The sequence below is a fragment of the Rana temporaria genome, chromosome 2 (assembly GCF_905171775.1).
Source record: "Rana temporaria chromosome 2, aRanTem1.1, whole genome shotgun sequence".
Lineage (NCBI taxonomy): Eukaryota > Metazoa > Chordata > Amphibia > Anura > Ranidae > Rana > Rana temporaria.
Window position 1 is genome coordinate 36,939,600 of NC_053490.1, and position 19,102 is coordinate 36,958,701.

At 47.8% G+C, this 19,102-nt stretch overlaps 1 protein-coding gene across 2 annotated transcripts in view; it reads right to left on the reverse strand.

The window, feature by feature from the left end:
• Positions 1-18,230, reverse strand: part of CCDC81 (coiled-coil domain containing 81) — a 96,427-nt gene extending 78,197 nt beyond the window's left edge. Inside the window, exons 1-2 of one of the 2 annotated variants that reach the window (XM_040340088.1) lie at positions 18,099-18,229; positions 5,769-5,844 (exon numbers count right to left, since the gene is read on the reverse strand). In XM_040340088.1, coding sequence (XP_040196022.1) covers positions 5,769-5,835 — 67 coding nt within the window. In that variant the 5' untranslated portion in view covers positions 5,836-5,844; positions 18,099-18,229. Of the gene's footprint in view, positions 1-5,768; positions 5,845-18,098 lie in introns of both variants that reach the window. The other variant, XM_040340089.1, reaches the window with a different exon arrangement.
• Between the last annotated feature and the right edge of the window lie 872 nt (positions 18,231-19,102).

A 19,102-nucleotide genomic window follows, 5' to 3' on the forward strand; every position in this document is an offset into this window, starting at 1 on the left:
ACTTTTTGACAACAAATGTCCGACGGACCTGTTTGATCGGACAATCCGACCGTGTGTACGCTCCATCGGACAAACATTTTAGCTTTTTTAATCGGACAAATGTTCGCTGTGAGAACAGACAAACTTTCCAGCAACAAATGTCCTACGTCGGCTAATCCTATCGTGTGTACACAAGTTCATCGGACTAAAGTCCAAAGTCCAAACACGCATGCTCAGAACCGATGCTAAAGATCAGACAACAATAGCAGAAGTTACTCACAGGGTGGCGGTAAAGAGCAGAAAAAACACGTGATTTGGTGAAAGTTGGCTGAAAAAGTCCAGCCGTGTGCATGCATACCAACTCCCTTCAGACAAAAATTCCATGGAAAAGTCAGATGGAAGTCCAATGTGTGTATGAGGTTTTATACTCACTGTGGGACCTAAGGCGTTAATCCTCTGCATTTGTAAAAAGGCTGTTTGATCCTGTCTTCTCTGATCCTCCCCTTCTTTTATTGTCCCCAATCTATCTGCTGATAGTACACTAGTACACATGCTCAGTTTGGTGTGTATTGCTAGAGAGTTCTTATTTTTTTTGGAAGGGTGCATGTGATCAGTAAAGAGGGCCAATCAGCACTGTCCAGACAGAGTCAGAGGTCATGTAGCCTCATAGGATAGTCAAAGGAGAATGAAAACTCCTCCTACAAGCTTTAACCAGACACTGACAGAAGTCACAAGACTGCTATACACTGCTGATGAGAAAGGGTATTTAGCAGTTTATATGTACTAAAATAATTGCATTTCTATGTTCTGTGTACTGTGGGAGATCAGATATAGTGAATGCAGGGTCCTGGGTTTAGTAACATTTTAAGGCAAACTTTAAAATAACTTAAATAACTTTAACTAGTTCGAGCCCAGCCGCTTGAGACCCAACGGCTGGGCTTAAAGAGACACGTACAGGTACATGATTGTGCCCAGCCGTGCCATTCTGCCGACGTATATCGGCGTGAAGGGGTCCTTAAGTGGTTAAAACCAGGTTTCTGCACAGATGTCAATGTAAATCACGGCCCGAAATTGCAAAAAGTAGTACAGGAACTACTTTTTGAAACGGTGCCATAGGAACGGTTCCATTGCCGACAATTGCCGGCAAATGCTGCCGATTTGAGATCACAAATCGCATCTCAAATCGTACCAGTGTGAACCAGACCTTAGTCCTATTTACTGTTATCATTGAAAGTTAAAGAAAATCCCAAATGTTGGGTTTTCCCCAGTAATAGAGTACAGTAACAAAAGGCAACTCTTCCAATGGGGACAATAGTTCTGGTGACAGCCAGGGATTCTCTCTCACTTCCTGTTTTGGCTATGGGACAGGAAGTGAAGGGAAATTTCCCCAATGAGGCATAGATGGCAAAGAGAACTGACAGGGGTTATAACCCCCCCCCCCCCCCCAAAAAAGTTGCCTTTAGTTATATTTTAATATGATTTCTTTAATTCCAATTTAGCAACTGGGCCATGACTGTTTTTGTCAAACATTTTATAACAAGCAAGGTAACAATATACAGATCGGAAAATTGTTATATCATGTTCACTCTTACAATCGCACCAGTGGATTAGCATAGTGTATAAAGAAATGCATTGTGTGGCCGTCACAATTATCTCCTAGTAACCGGTTTGAATGGAGCTTAATCAACAAAAGGTTCAGAAAAGAGCAACCTAGCAAAGCAGCAAACACCAAAAACAAAGCAACTGTCTGCAGAATTGATGACCTATAAATATACATACAGTATCTCACAAAAGTGAGTACACCCCTCACATTTTTGTAAATATTTTATTCTATCTTTTCATATGACAACACTGAAGAAATTACACTTTGCTACAATGTAAAGTAGCGAGTGTACAGCTTGTATAACAGTGTAAATTTGCTGTCCCCTCAAAAAAAATCAACACACAGCCATTAATGTCTAAACCGCTGGCAACAAAAGTGAGTACACCCTAAGTGAACATGTCCAAATTGGGCCCAAAGTGTCAATATTTTGTGTGGCCACCATTATTTTCCAGCACTGCCTTAACCCTCTCGGGCATGAAATTCACCAGAGATTCACAGGTTGCCACTGGAGTCCTCTTCCCCCTCCTCCATTATGACATCACAGAGCTGGTGGATGTTGGAGACCTTGTGCTCCTCCCACCTTCAGGTAGAGGATGCCCCACAGATGCTCAATAGGGTTTAGGTCTGGAGACATGCTTGGCCAGTCCATTACCTTTACCCTCAGCTTCTTTAGTAAGGCAGTGGTCGTCTTGGAGGTGTGTTTGGGGTCGTTATCATGTTGGAATACTGCCCTGCGGCCCAGTCTCTGAAGGGATGGGATCATGCTCTGCTTCAGTATGTCACAGTACATGTTGGCATTCAGGGTTCCATCAATGAACTGAAGCTCCCCAGTGCCGGCAGCCCCAGACCATGACACTCCCACCACCAGGATTGACTGTAGGCAAGACCCACTTGTCTTTGTACTCCTCACCTGGTTGAGCCACACACGCTTGACGCCATCTGAACCAAATAAGTTTCTCTTGGTCTCATCAGACTACAGGATATGGTTCCAGTAATAAATGTCCTTTGTCTGCTTGTCTTCAGCAAACTGTTTGTAGGCTTTCTTGTCCATCATCTTTAGAAGAGGCTTACTTCTGGGACGACGGACATGCAGGCCAATTTGATGCAGTGTGCCCCCACCCCCTTAACCACTGCAGCAATGCTAGCAGCATTCATACCTCTATTTCCCAAAGACAACCTCTGGATATGACACTGAGCATGTGCACTCAACCAAGGGGAAGGCCTGTTCTGAGTGGAACCTGTCCTGTTAAACCACTGTATGGTCTTGGCCACCGTGCTACAGCTCAGTTTCAGGGTCTTGGCAATCTTCTAATAGCCTAGGCCATCTTTATGTAGAGCAACAATTCTTTTTTTCAGATCCTCAGAGAGTTCTTTTCCATGAGGTGCCATGTTGAACTTCCAGTGACCAGTATGAGAGATTGAGAGCGATAACACCCAATTTAACACACCTGCTCCACAAGGAAGAGGAACAAGAATACCAAAGGTAGCGCTCCATCATAACAGTGGTTCTATTTTACATCACAAAAGAAGATTCATAGGGTCAGATCAGGTCGTCTCTAACAGTGGAACTCTCTCAAATTTCAAGTACCCGCCGGTTGTGGGTACGGCGAGGTTTTTCCAGTATAGTGAATCCATATGGCCCAGCTACTATAGAATTTATCACAGCGGCTTTTGCATGTCACCATCCATTCCTCCACTGACATTATGTCATTCACCAGGCGAATCCAATCCGCTTGGTTCGGAATTTGGGTCTTCAACCAGTATACTGGAATCAATCGTCTAGCCACATTTAGAAGGTGGGCGAACACGCACTTGCGATAATGGCTAAGGGGGACGGTGGGGACATGAAGCATTGGGGAGTCAGGTAGATCAATACCTTAAATGGCTTTTATTTGAGATCTGATGTCTTGCCAGTAGAGTTGTAATTTGGGGCACTCCCACCAAATGTGTAGGAACATATACCGATGACCACACTCCTTCCAGCAAGCATCTGAAAGAGCCGATTCCAGATACTAGCAAGGCTGGATGGAAATCTATACCAGTGGGAAAGCAATTTGAACTAATTTTCTTGCATTTTTGTATTGACCAAACTAGAGTGGGTGAGGCAATATAAATGGTCAAGTTGTGTCTCAGTGAACACGTGTTGCAGGTCTCTCTCCCACTCTCTTATATATATCGGCTTTCCTTTGAAAGATAATGCCTGCAGCATCCCTTACAAAACTGAAATGGAATGCGGGATCATGGTAGGGGCCATGCAAAGCTTCTCAAAAAAGAGTGGCGGAGGTGGGTGAGCGAATGGCCAGGGGCAGACTGCGGGTAAAATGCTGGTGCTGCCTGTAGTGCCAGTCATCTAAAGGAAAGTGGACATTGTAACGGAACTATGTATTCTGCCTGGACATCTATAATCATCATGCAGTGAGGCATACAAAGGGTTAATTGCAGAGTGACTCTTTCACTGCTAAATTCTAATGTCCTCTCCTCCAGCTAATTGATATATATGTGCTGATGGGATGATCTGTGAGTGTGTATTGTTTTAAAGGTTAATTGAATTCTATTGATAAAGGAATGTGTCTGGTCAGGTCATGTTAAATGGGGTTCGGGGCCGAAATGTCTAGATACTGATTAAGTGATTAGCTCAAGGGGATGGCATTATTTTAAAGTATCTGTATGGAAGCCCCCCCACTGTGTGAGGAGGGGGGGCGGAGATTTTCATTGTTCCTGTAACAGCTTGTAACCAGATATAAACCAGGTATAGATCCCATTAAAACAGTCTTTTTTGACCCTTCAAAACGCAGCCCCGTCTCATTCTTGAAAGGGAATGCTAGGGGACTATTATTCTGCTCCTTTCACAGCTGCGCCTGACTCTCTCTCTGGATATTGTGGATGGGATGATACCGGTTTTACTTGCATACAGCAACTTGCCAGGGAAAAGGACGTCTCCAACGGCTGATACTCTCTCACTACCTGGGTAGCCGTTACAGACATATTGGGCCAGATTCACAGACGACTTACGCCGACGTATCTATTGATACGCGGCGTAAGTTCAAAGATGCGCTGTCGTATCTATGCCCTGTATTCAGGATACGCCTGAAATATGGCTTCAGCCGACCGACGCAAGTTGCCGTCGTATCTTGGGTGCATATTTACGCTGGCCGCAAGGGGCGCTTCCGTAGATTTACGCATATAATATGTAAATGAGCTAGATACGCCGATTCACAAACGTACTTGCGCCCGCTACGCCGTTTACGTAAGGCTTACGTCCGGCGTAAAGTTACCCCTGCTATATGAGGCACAAGTAATGCAAAGTATGGACGTCGGAACAAGCGTATCTTTGTTACGTCGTTTACATAAGTCGTACGTGAATGGGGCTGGGCGTAGGTTACATTCACGTCGTTGTCATTGAGCCGTCGGATCTTAGGGCGTAAATTTGACGCGATACTGAGCATGCGCGCGCATGCGCCGTTCGTTCGGCGCTTCATTTACATGGGGGTCATGATTCATTTCCATACAACACGCCCACTACCAGCCTACTTTGAATTACACAGGTTTACGCCAGCCCATTTACGCTACGCCACCGTAACTTAGGGAGCAAGTGCTTTGTGAATACAGTAGTTGCCTCACTAAGTTACGTCGGCGTAGCGCATATGAGATGCGCTACCCCCGACTAAATATACGCCGCTGTACTTGAATCTGGCCCCTTGAGTCCTAAGGGCATCTAATGATAACAGGCCCTGCTCCTGGACAAATCTACCACACCTCACTTCACCCTTACAGACCACTTTTGCCTACAGGTAAGCCTAGATTAAGGCTTACCTGTAGATGCTGGAAATATCTTCTAAACCTACATGGTTTAGGAGATATTTACACTAGAGTCTTGTGCCGATGTATACGGCGATTGCTTCGTAAACAACGAAACGGGAGTGACGTCATTGCGGCTCCAGCCAATCACAGCGCCGGAGCCGCGATACCCGGAAGAAACTCTGGGATGACATGTCGGTGGCCGGCGCTGTGTCGGGCACCGCAGCTGGGGCTTCAATCCCAGGTGAGTACTGTATTACATATGAGCTAGTATGCTATGCACACTAGCTCATTATGCCTTTGTCTTGCAGGTGTTAGTTTTTTTTTTTTTTAAAGTGGGTTTACATCCACTTTAAACTGCCAGTTTATCTTTGACCTATGCACTTACCTTCTTCGGTGAGTTTGGGGAGTGTTGGGAATACATTTCTGCCCGTATCCTGCAAGAAATCCAACATTTTCTAGTCCTATAAGAGAGAGTTTATAAGAGGGGAGGTTAGAAAATAACCACAGTACATTAATACATTCAACCTATAGAAAACAGTTTTTTTACTTTAAAATAATAAACATGCCTATACTTACCTGTGTAATGGTTTTGCAGAGAGTAGCCTGATCCTCTTCTTCTGGGGTCCCCCGCCGGCAGTCCTGGCTCCTTCTCATCGGCAAGTGCCTCCATAGAAAGCAGCTTTCTATAGGGGCACCCGTGCGGGCTCACTCCAGAGCCACCTTGTCTGCCTTCAAAGGTTGCTAGGGGTTCCTAAAGCAATTTCTGCCTCTCCAATATGTAACCACTGACACCACTATTCCCATTGACCACCATTCTATTAGGGTCACTCTCCACTGACCACCTACACATCTATACGAGAAGGCCTTTCTCCACTGACCACCTATACACTTATAGGCCCGGATTCACGTAGAATCGCGTATCTTTGTGCGGGCGTAATGTATCCCATTTACGTTACGCCTCCGCAACTTTTACAGGCAAGTGCTGTATTCTCAAATGAAAGTTGCGGCAGCGTAGCGTAAATAGGCCAGCGTAAGCCCGCCTAATTCAAATGTGGTAGATGTGGGCGTGTGTTATGTAAATTTTATGTGACCCCACGTAAATGACGCTTGTTACGAATGACGCATGCGCCGTCCGTGAAAGTATCCCAGTGCGCATGCTCCAAATTAACCCGCAAGAAGCCAATGCTTTCGACGTGAACGTAAATGATGCCCAGCCCTATTCGCGAACGACTTACGCAAGTTTTTCAAAATTCGACGCGGGAACGACGTCCATACTTAACATTGGTACGCCGCATCTACGCTTCATATAGCAGGGGTAACTTTACGCCGGGAAAAGCCTAACGTAAACGTAGTATCTGTATTGCGTCGGCCGGGCGTACGTTCGTGAATTCACGTATCTAGCTGATTTACATATTTCTAGGCGTAAATCAGCGTACACGCCCCTAGCGGCCAGCGTAAATATGCAGTTAAGGTACGACGGCGTAAGAGACTTACACCGGTCAGATCTAATACAAATCTATGCGTAACTGATTCTAAAAATCAGGCGCATAGATACGACGGCTCGGACTCAGTGGAGCAGATTCATGTAGCACTTACACCGTTTTTTTGGGAGATGCGCGGCGTAAGTGCAGATTTGCGCCAGCGGATCGTTGCGCCGTACCCAGAGAACCAGATTACGCCTCCAAATAGACTTCATCGCCTCGGTGTAACATTTCCACGCCGGCGCGGCGTTGGTGCAGATTTACGCTGGTCGGATCTGGCGCGGCCATGGTTTTTGTGTTTTAAATATGCAGATGAGGTTGTTGGGCCGATTCATCAACTTAAAGGAGTTCTCTGAGCTAAAACTTTTAACCCCCGCTGTGCCCGGGCTGTAAAACTGTACAAAATAAACCTTCACTTACCTGCCTACGATCCCCCGTTGTTCCGATATCGCCGTCCCGTTCTCCGGTCCCGGTCTCTTCCACTTCCTGGGGGTCGGTGACTCACAGTGCGCTCAGCCTATCAGCGGCCGCAACGGGACATTGCTGCGGCCACTGATAGGCTGAGCGCACTGTGAGTCACCGACCCCCAGGAAGTGGAAGAGACCAGGAACGGAGAACGGGACGGCGATATCGGAACAACGGGGGATAGTAGGCAGGTAAGTGAAGGTTTATTTTGTATAGTTTTACAGCCCGGGCACAGCGGGGGTTAAAAGTTTTAGCTCAGAGAACTCCTTTAAGCTTGACCGGCGCAGGCTACTCCCAGTGCGTGGACCAGAAAATTCCGGCGCCAAGTTACCCCTCATAAAAGCAGGGGTAACTTTGCACCAGACTTGCACAGGTCAGCTGGAGAGCAGCTAAAGCAGCAGCGTTACAGACGACCTGAGCAACAACACTTGCTGGACAACACATCTGTGTGCCAACATGCCAGGGGCAGCCGTGGTCCTTGCACTATTGCGTCGACGGGCACGTAGGAGGGCACGGGAGAGGATACTCCGCACGCGCATTGACGTCTTTGACATGGGGGAATTGGAGGTGTATCGCACCTACAGATTCAGCCGTGAAGTCATCCTGGAATTAACCAGAATCCTGCAGGATGACATCACCAGCCCAGCACACTGCAAACCACCTAGCTTGGAAAAAAAAAGCTTCAGTACATTTGCACCTGCAGGGCGGAAGTCTGGGCTGATTTATGGACTGGGCATTGGTAGTGGGCCAGCGTAGCTCAGGGGTCACGCCAGGGCGCAGTTCTGAGCATGTGCAGATTGGGGCATTTACCCCTGGATGTCACTGAGCATGTGCGGTCTAAGATGCGCCCCGGCGTGACCCCTGCGCCACGGTCGGCACTTCATTAGCATAGGGTGACTGCCATTTGGCCTTACCCCGCCTTACGCCGTCTAAAATCTGCCCCGCTGGGGCATCGTAGACAAAAAAAGTTTCTTGAATCACCTAACTGCCGCTCCGCGCTGGACCGGTGTAGTCTAAAAATGATGCACCACGCCGGTGCAAATCTGCACCATTGTACATGAATCTGGCCCAGAGTTACGCCGGCGTATCTGGAGATACGCCGGCGTAACTCGTACGTGAATCCGGGCCATAGTGCCTTGAAAAGGTATGCATACCTCTTTTTCCACATATTGTCATGTTACAACCAAAAACCTAAATGTATTTTATTGGGATTTGATGCGATAGCCCAACACAAAGTGGCACATAATTGTGAAGTGGAAGGAAAATGATAAAATGGTTTTCAAATTCTTTTTACAAATAAATATGTGAAAAGTGTGGAGTGCATTTGTATTCAGCCCCCTTTACTCTGATACTCCTAACTAAAATCTAGTGGAACCAATTGTCTTCAGAAGTCACCTAATTAGTAAATAGAGTCCACCTGTGTGCAATTTAATCTTAGTATAAATACAGCTGTTCTGTGAAGCCCTCAGCACTTATCTTGACAGAAACCTTGCGATTTTATTGTGCTTTCTCTCTTTGCCGTTTGTTATCAGTTATATTGCTCCCACATCTAAGGCCCCATTCACACTTGTGCGCAACTTGTCATGTGACTTTGAACTCCAAAGTAAAGTAGTTCATGCACTACTTTGATCCCCTACTCGGTAGTAACTCCCAGCTCTGCTGATCCTCTGGCACTACTCCAACTTTCACACGACTTTCATAGACTTCAATGTAAACCCTCAAAAGCCACACCTGCATGATCTACAGGCGATTTGTGTGCGACTTTGCAGAGCAAAAGCAATCACATTGGTCAAAGCTGGAGTTGCAACACATTTGTAGTCATCCAAAGTCGCACTGTTAAGGCGCAATGGAAATCACACAAGTGCGAATGAACTCTAAAAGCTGGTCAGCTGCAGTATATTACATTGTTCTCGGGTTACATTCACTTTCAGGGTAAAAATGCTTAGAGCAACTTTTGTTTTCTAAAACAAAGACACAACTTAAAAAAGCGTGGTTAATTGGTAGCTATAGAGCAATAGGTCACTCTGCATTGCACATTGCTCCTTTGCCTTCGAGCAGAAAGCTTTACGTCAATTGTTTTAGTTACAAAGTAACACAGGCGTATGTTTACCACGCATTAGCACCAGTGGCGGCTGGTGCTCAAATTTTTTTGGGGGCGCAAACAAACTGAAAAACAAAACATCAATTGCAGCCACTGTGCCCATCAAACACAGCTACTATGCCAATCAATCGCAGCTACTGTGCCCATCAATTGCCGCCACTGTGCCCAAACGCAGCCACTGTGCCCATCAAACGCAGCTACTGTGCCCATCAAACGCAGCTACTGTGCCCATCAAACGCAGCTACTGTGCCCATCAATTGCCGCCACTGTGCCCATCAAACGCAGCCACTGTGCCCATCAAACGCAGCCACTGTGCCCATCAAACGCAGCCACTGTACCCATCAATTGCAGCCACTGTACGCATAAATTGCCGCCACTGTGCCAAACGCAGCTACTGTACCCATCAATTGCCGCCAGTGTGCCCATTAACTGCCGCCAGTGTGCCCATCAACTGCCGCCAGTGTGCATCCCCTGCGCGCCCGGTACTTACCTGTCTCGGTGGGGGAGCGGGTCATAGCAGCGATGTCCTCCATGCTCCTCAACGTCTTCTCCCGTCCTCTCTTCCCTTCATCTGCTATGATTGGACGCCTGATAGGCGGCGTCCAATTACAGCACCTGTCGTTTCAGCCAATCAGGTAACAGACCCGAGCACCTATTTGGCTGAGAGGCGGTTCAGTGTTAGGAAAGCATTCGCTTTCCTAACACAATGCTGAGTGAACAGCGAGCGCCCGCTGTTCACCTTTTTGGATGCCTATTAGAGCCTAAGGCTCTAATCAGGTGCTTCCAAAAAACACCTCCGCCGCTGCAATTTAGGTGCTGGAAAGGGGTCGGCACCAGAATAGGGTGGCAGCGGTGACCATAGAAAGATTAATGAAATACATGAATCTATCTATGGTGATAGAGAGGTGGCAGGAGAGAGGGGGCGGTGCCCGTGTGCCTTTTATGGACGCACCACCACTGATTAGCGCACTTGAAAGTTCTGCAAAGGTGGGTTAGGACCTTTAAAGATTTTGCCCTGTTCACATCTGAGCGGCCTCGGAAAGCGCAAATCCACTGTGCACTACAAGTGTACTTGAAAATGCAGTCACTATAGATCGGAGGGGAAGCTCTTCTGATTTCTATCATCCAATCGTGTGCAAGCAAAAATTCTGTTTTTTATTTTTCCTGCATGTTCCCCTCAGATCTGCAGGGACTGCATTTTCATGTACACTTGTAGTGCACAGTGGATTTGCCTTTAGTAAAAACAATGTGCGTTAAGGGTGCGTTCATTAAAGAAACTGGCGTTTTGTCACAGAAAATTAAATATATGTTTCTGGAGCGTGGAGGCTGCCCTACAGGTTGTGCAAAAATTAGCAAAAATAAATAAATACAAAAAACACAGGAAAAACGCTATGCTCTCACATGTGAATGGGCCTTGGACCCTTTGCGCAATAGGCTGCAGAACAAGATGCTGTACCTGTGTCTCCCAGTCCAAGGGCTCATTTACACGTGCTTTGACTTTAACATACATTAAAGCGCCTACCGCTTAAACATGCTTTTTTGATGCTTCGGTGATGCTTTAGTGATGCTTTTTTGAAGCTTTAATGAAGCTCGGCAAATGTCTTGTGTATGTTGATATTCTATTTGTTTTAAAGGGGCCCAGTAGAACCTCAGCTCTTTAGTACCTGGCTGGGTGGAGGCTGCGGGCCATCCCCCCAAGACAATTGAGCACCAGCCGACACTGGTAGTACCTCCAGCTCGGCTCATCCCCCGCTCAGTAGTACCTCCCAGCTCTGCTGATCCCCCGCTCAGTAGTACCTCCCAGCTCTGCTGATCCCCCGCTCAGTAGTACCTCCCAGCTCTGCTGATCCCCCGCTCAGTAGTACCTCCCAGCTCTGCTGATCCCCCGCTCAGTAGTACCTCTCAGCTCTGCTGATCCCCCGCTCAGTAGTACCTCTCAGCTCTGCTGATCCCCCACTCAGTAGTACCTCTCAGCTCTGCTGATCCCCCACTCAGTAGTACCTCTCAGCTCTGCTGATCCCCCACTCAGTAGTACCTCTCAGCTCTGCTGATCCTCCACTCAGTAGTACCTCTCAGCTCTGCTGATCCCCCACTCAGTAGTACCTCTCAGCTCTGCTGATCCCCCACTCAGTAGTACCTCTCAGCTCTGCTGATCCCCCGTTCTGTAGTACCTCTCAGCTACGCTGATCCCCCTCTCTGTAGTACCTCTCAGCTCTGCTGATCCCCCGCTTAGTAGTACCTCTGAGCTCTGCTGATCCCTCACTCAGTAGTACCTCCCAGCTCTGCTGATCCCCTGCTTAGTAGTACCTCTCAGCTCTGCTGGTCCCCCACCCAGTAGTCCCTCTCAGCTCTGCTGATCCCCACTCAGTAGTAACCCCCAGCTACGCTGATCCCTCGCTCAGTAGTACCTCTCAGCTCTGCACATCCCCCTTCTGCTATAGTGTTCCCATGTTGCACACCACGTGTGCCATCTGCTAGTTGCTCTGCTCCAGTCAGGACCCCAATCACCTTTCTGTTGCGGATTCCGCCAAACGGAGACGCCCGTGTGAAAGTGGCCGAAAGCCCAGGGCGTCATATGATGTTCACCGAAGGATAAGTGGTTAAAAATATTTTTTTTTCGAAACTTGGGTTTTAATCTTGGCAAAAACATGGGGTAGACTGCTCTCAATCCTAAATCGGGTCAGCCTCATGGAAGATCGGGTGCTGAACACGGGCAGGGGGGTCACTCTACATTTCACAGACTGTAGAAATCCAAAGGAAAATACCAACTGCACTCTGAGAAAATAAATAAAAAATCCCAGCATGTCCTATATGCTTTGTACTGTAAACTGGAGTGCTATGTAGGCTTTTGTCAGGGCTCATTCCTGAGCCGGGCTGTGTATATCCACAGACACACAGTGCATCTTGCCCCTCCAACCCCGCTCCTCACAGCATTTCACTGACAGCAGCAGGAGCCAATGGCTACTCTCAGGGTGAGGAGAGAGAAGACCAGCAGCCAGGCAAGCGCTGTATCCATACAGGACTCAGGCAAGTGTTTACCCACTTCCCACCCGCCGTATAGTCAAATGATGGCGGGCGGGATCTCCTCTCGTTCTGGGACAACATCATATGATGTGGCTTAAGTCCATGGGACACGGCGCAACCCTGATCTCATTAAAGAGCCAATGACACGGCTCTTTACCCATGTGATCGGCTGTCTCCAATCACAGCTGATCACATGTAAACACGAAGGTGCCGATAATGGACTCTCCTCGCCTCACACTAAGCGTGAGGCAAGGAGAGCCGATCAGCCGCATCTCCTCTCAGGGGAGTGCAGCCCCAACAGTGATGCCAGTCAGCAACCATCTGTGATGCCAATCTGTGCCCATCAGTGATGCCAATCTGTGTGCATCAGTGATGCTAGTCAGTGATGCCTTTCAGTGCCCATCAGTAACGCCTATCCATGCCACCTATAATTCCCCAAAAGTGCCACCTATTAAAACTGCAGGGATGTGTGAAGTAGGGGGCTAAGCTGTAGGAGGGTGTGAAGTGGGGGCCAGAGCTGCAGGGGGTATGAAGTGGGGAGCATAGGTGCAGGGGGGTGAAATGGGGGGCAGAGCTGTGAGGGGCTGTGATGAGAAATGGGGGGCATAGCTGCAGGGGGGTGTGAAGTGGGGAGCAGAGCTACAGGGAGTGTGAAGTGGGAAGCAGAGGTGCAAGGGGGGTGAAATGGGGGGGGGGCAGAGCTGCGGTGGAACCTGTGTTGATAATTAGAAGGGAAAGCTGCAGGAGGGTGTGAAGTGGGGGGCAGAGCTGCTGGGTGTGTGAAGTGGGGAGCAGAGGTGCAGGGGGTGTGAAGTGGGGAGCAGAGGTGCAGGGGGGTGAAATGGGGAGCAGAGCTGCAAGGGGGCTGTGGTGAGAAATGGGGGGCAAAGCTGCAGTGGGGTGTGAAGTGGGGAGCAGAGAGTCAGGGGGCTGAAATGGGTGCCGCCTATTAGTGCCCATCAGTGCCACCTCATCAGTGCCCTTCAGTGCCATTTCATCAGTGCCATTTCATCAGTGCCGCCTCATCAGGGCACATCGTTGAAGGAGAAAAATTACTTATTTACAAAATCTTCTGACAAACTTTTTTTTTTTTTTTTTCGGTGTGGTTATAGTGTGGTCAGTTTTCTGGAGAGCAGCATTGTAATCCACAGGACTAGAGAACATCTCCCTCTTTCCTCTTCTACATGACATAGATGGGAAGAGCTCTGTAGTCCAAAAAGAGAGCTGGTAAGAATGCAACTGAAAAAAAGTGCAGCAGAGTATACAGGAAGTTATCAACTCGCTGGATTTCTGGCAGGATCAATCAATATTTTTTTTTCACTTATCGAAAAGACATAACATAACACTTTCAATGGTACATTTAACTGACCAAAAGGGAGCAAATACTTGGAGTTCATTGTTAGGGATTACAGACACTTTAAAGCAGGCATCGCTAAATGGCGAATCGCGTCCTGGATCTGGATCAGGTCACTGTCCCATCCAGCCATCCCCCCTCCGTCCCGCCATTTAGCAGCCGGTTCTTCTCCCATCCTCTGCTGCTGTCATTATTATAGCAGAGCAGAGAGCTGGAGGCAGAAGAGTTGGAGATGTGGAGTGGGAGCTCCTGAGTTAACTTTTCAAGCAGAGCAGTTCTAGCAACCAATCAGCTTGTTAATTCCCACTGCAGCTCCTGCCCCCTGTCCAGAGCTGTCTTGCCTTCAGCTCTATGCTCTGCTGTACATCTGCGCAAAGGTGGAAGAATGAGGGGGCAGAGTTGCAGGGGGGGCAGAGCTGCGAAGGTGCGGTGGTGAGAATTGGGTGGCAAAACTGCAGGGATGTGTGAAGTGGGGGGCAAAGCTGTAGGAGGGTGTGAAGTGGGGGCCAGAGCTGCAGGGGGTATGAAGTAGGGAGCAGAGGTGCAGGGGGGTTAAATGGGGGGCAGAGCTGTGAGGGGCTGTGATGAGAAATGGGGGGCATAGCTGCAGGGGGGTGTGAAGTGGGGAGCAGAGCTACAGGGAGTGTGAAGTGGGAAGCAGAGGTGCAAGGGGGGTGAAATGGGGGGGCAGAGCTGCGGGGGAACCTGTGTTGATAATTAGAGGGGAAAGCTGCAGGAGGGTGTGAAGTGGGGGGCAGAGCTGCTGGGGGTGTGAAGTGGGGAGCAGACGTGCAGGGGGTGTGAAGTGGGGAGCAGAGGTGCGGGGGGGAAATGGGGAACAAAGGTGCAAGGGGGCTGTGGTGAGAAATGGGAGGCAAAGCTGCAGTGGGGTGTGAAGTGGGGAGCAGAGAGTCAGGGGGGTGAAATGGGAGGCAGAGCTGCGAAGGGGCTGTGGTGAGAATTGGGGGGCAAAGCTGCAGTGGGGTGTGAAGTGGGGAGCAGAGAGTCAGGGGGGTGAAATGGGGGGCAGAGCTGCGAAGGAGCTGTGGTTAGAATTGGGGGGAAAAGCTGCAGTGGGGTGTGAAGTGGGGAGCAGAGGTGCGGGGGTGAAATGGAGGGCAGAGCTGCAAGGGGGCTGTGGTGATAAATGAGGGGCAAAGCTGCAGTGGGGTGTGAAGTGGGGAGCAGAGGTACAGGGGGTGTGAAGTGGGGGGCAGAGTTGCAGTGGGGTGTGAAGTGGGGAGCAGAGGTGCAGGGGGTGAAATGGGGGGTGCAAAGCTGTGAGGGGGAAGTGGTGAGAAATGGGGGGCATAGCTGCAGGGGGGTGTGAAGCCAGGAGCAGAGCTACAGGGAGTGTGAAGTGGGGAGCAGAGGTGCAGGGGGGGGTGAAATGGGGAAGAGCTGCGGGGAACCTGTGTTGATAATTAGAGGGGAAAACATGCAGGAGCGTGGGAAGTGGTGGGCAGAGCTGCAGTGGGTGTGAAGTGGGGAGCAGAGGTGCAGGGGGTGTGAAGTGGGGAGCAGAGGTGCAGGGGGGTGAAATGGGGAGCAGAGCTGCAAGGGGGCTGTGGTGAGAAATGAGGGGCAAAGCTGCAGTGGGGTGTGAAGTGGGGAGCAGAGGTACAGGGGGTGTGAAGTAGGGGACAGAGCTGCAGGGGTGTGTGAAGTGGGGAGCAGAGGTGCAGGGGGTGAAATGGGGGGTGCAAAGCTGTGAGGGGGCTGTGGTGAGAAATGGGGGGCATAGCTGCAGGGGGGGTGTGAAGTGGGGAGCAGCGGTGCAGGGGGGGGGTGAAATGGGGTAGAGCTGCGGGGAACCTGTGTTGATAAATAGAGGGGAAAACATGCAGGAGCGTGGAAAGTGGGGGGCAGAGCTGCAGGGGGTGTGAAGTGGGGAGCAGAGGTGCAGAGGGTGTGAAGTGGGGAGCAGAGGTGTAGGGGGGTGAAATTGGGAGCAAAGCTGCAAGGGGGCTGTGGTGAGAAATGGGGGGCAAAGCTGCAGTGGGGTGTGAAGTGGGGAGCAGAGGGTCAGGGGGTAAAATGGGGGTCAGAGCTGTGAAGGGGCTGTGGTGAGAATTGGGTGTAAAAGCTGCAGTGGGGTGTAAAGTGGAGAGCAGAGGTGCAGAGGGGGGGTGTAAAGCTGTGAGGGGGCTGTGGTGAGAAATGGGGGGCATAGCTGCAGGGGGAACCTGTGTTAATAATTAGAGGGGAAAGCTGCAGGAGGGTATGAAGTGGGTAGCAGAGCTACAGGGACTGTGAAGTGGGGAGCAGAGGTGCAGAGGGGTGAAATGGGGGGCAGAGCTGCGGGGAACCTGTGTTGATAATTAGAGGGGAAAGCTGCAGGAGGGTATGAAGTGGGGGGCAGAGCTGCAGGGGGTGTGAAGTGGGGAGCAGAGGTGCAGGGGGTGTGAAGTGGGAAGCAGAGGTGCAGGGGGGGGTGAAATGGGGGGCAGAGCTGCAGGGAACCTGTGTTGATAATTAGAGGGGAAAGCTGCAGTGGGTGTGAAGTGGGGAGAAAAGGTGCGGGGGGGGGTGAAATGGGGGGCAGAGCTGCAAGGGGGCTGTGGTGAGAAATGGGGGGTAAAGCTGCAGGGGGGTGTGAAGTGGGGAGCAGAGGGGCGGTGTGAAGTTGCAGACAGAGCTACAGGGGTGATGTAAAGTGGGGGGACAGAGCTGCAGGGGCGGGCTGTGGTGAGAAGTGGGGGGGGGGCAAAGTTGTGAAAGGGGACAGAAGGGAGGGGAGAGGACACTACTGTGGGGGGAGTGATGTGAAGCGGGGCAGAAGACACTGCTGTGGGGGGGGGGGCAGTGCTGTGGAGAAAGGGTAATGTAAAAGCGGGGCAGCCCTGTGGGAGAATGATGTGAAGGGGTGACAGAGAACGTCGCTGTGAAGGGGAATTGTGATAAAAAAGGGGGGGGGGCTGTGATGTGAAGGACCCGAGTCATTGCGCAAATATACGGTTTGGACCTCTGCTGGAAGAAAATGTTAAAGCGGGGGTTCACCCTTAGAGGGCACTTTTTCCCCTTAGATTCCTGCTCGTTATTACTAGGGGAATCGGCTATTTGTTTTAAAATATGAGCAGTACTTACCCGTTTACGAGACGCATCCTCTCCGTCGCTTCCGGGTATGGGCTGCGGGAATGGGCGTTCCTTCTTGATTGACAGGCTTCCGAGAGGCTTCCGACGGTCGCATCCATCGCGTCACGATTTTCCGAAAGAAGCCGAACGTCGGTGCGCAGGCGCAGTATAGAGCCGCACCGACGTTCGGCTTCTTTCGGCTACGAGTGACGCGATGGATGCGACCGTCGGAAGCCTCTCGGAAGACTGTCAATCAAGAAGGAACGCCCGCTCCCGAAGACCCATACCCGGAAGCGACGGAAGAAGATGCATCTCGAAAACGGGTAAGTACAGATCATATTTTAATACAAATAGCCGATTCCCCTAGACAAAACGAGCAGGAAGCTAAGGGGAGAATATTTTTTTTTTTAAAAATGGGTGAACTCCCGCTTTAATGATTGATCCTCTGTGAATTTTAATTCAACACCCCAGATATAAATATTATTATTAATATTAGTAGTAGTAATCGTCATCAAAAAATAATAATAATAATTATAGATAAGGATAAAATAAATGATGTTACAACTACAACTATAATTACAACTATTACAACTAATAATAATAATAACAATTGCGGTTGTTAATATTATTATTATATATAATAACTAACAATAATACTATAAATAATGCAAACAATAATATCTATAATAATAATCATCAAACAATAACAAATATTATTATTATCTATATAAGAACTAATAATACTATAACTATTAATTATAATCATAATAATAATCATCAAACAATAACAAATACTATTAATAATAATAATAATGATATGATACATAATAACGTTATTAAAAATCATTAAAATATTATTAGTAGCAGTATTGTCAAACAGTAACAAACAATAACAAATAATACAATTAATATTATTATCATAATTCTTATGATAATCACCAAACAATAGTAATAAACACATAATAATAATAATAATAATAATAATAATAATAATAATAATAATAATAAGTGATGAGATCTCACTACAAATCCCATACAAAGTCTACACACACACAGGGAAGATGAGGGACATTGAACGCTCACACGGGTATAAATAAAGATATAAAACATTTGAATAGAGTGTTGTGTTTAGTAAAGTTCTCTCCCCGGTGATAACTTCCCTGATAACTTTTCCTCCCCCAACAAACCCCGGTATCCCCCCTTCACAGCACTCACCCGCTCGGTGACCCGGATCCGGGCAACTCAGTGAAGTCTCACAGGGATGTCTCGGGAGCGCGCCGGTCACTAGGACGCGCAGACAACCCAGAGGGTTGCTAGGCGTGATATCGAGGCGCGTTCCCGAGCATAAGTTTGTCCTGTATGGAGCTGGGGGCGCGCAGTAGGGGCGTGTCCGTCATATACACGCGTGTGAAGAGTAGGAGGAGGGATAGTATTTGGCTACTCTGGGATGCCTGATAATAGTGCCGAGAACGTGTAGTGGCAGAGAACAGCCGGAAGGGGGAGCTCACACTTTATGTCAGCTCATGCAACACCCCTGATACACACAGACTGATTACATCGAGATAGAAAATAATACATTCTTTTTTTCTGTAGATTTTTAATCAGTTGTATTAAATGAAATAGCAAAACAACAATATAAAGATACTTTGCACAAAATGTGAAATAAATGTCAGTCTGATCAGATCCTGAGCAAGCGGTGCATATTTTTGGTGATTTTATTTCTTTTTTTTCTGCATATTATTTGTGCATATTTTTAATGATTTTTGTGCATATTATTTGTGTATATTTTTAATAATTTTTTATTTATTTTTTGCATGTTATTTGTGCATATGTTTAATGATTTCATTTCTTTTTTTTCTGCATTATATCTGTGCAAATGTTTAATGATTTTTTTTTGCATATTATTTGTGCATATTTTTAATGATTTTTTTCTTTTTTTGCATATTATTTGTGCATATTTTTTATGATTTTATTTCTTTTTTTTCTGCATATGATTTATGCATATTTCTAATGATTTTATTTCTTTTTCTGCATATGATTTGTGCAAATTTCTAATTTTTTTTTTTGCATATTATTTGTGCATATTTTTATGATTGTATTTCTTTTTTTTTGCATATTATTTGTGCACATTTTTAATGTTTTTTTGTGCATATTATTTGTGTATATTTTTAATCATTTTTTATTATTTTTTTTGCATGTTATTTGTGCATATTTTTAAT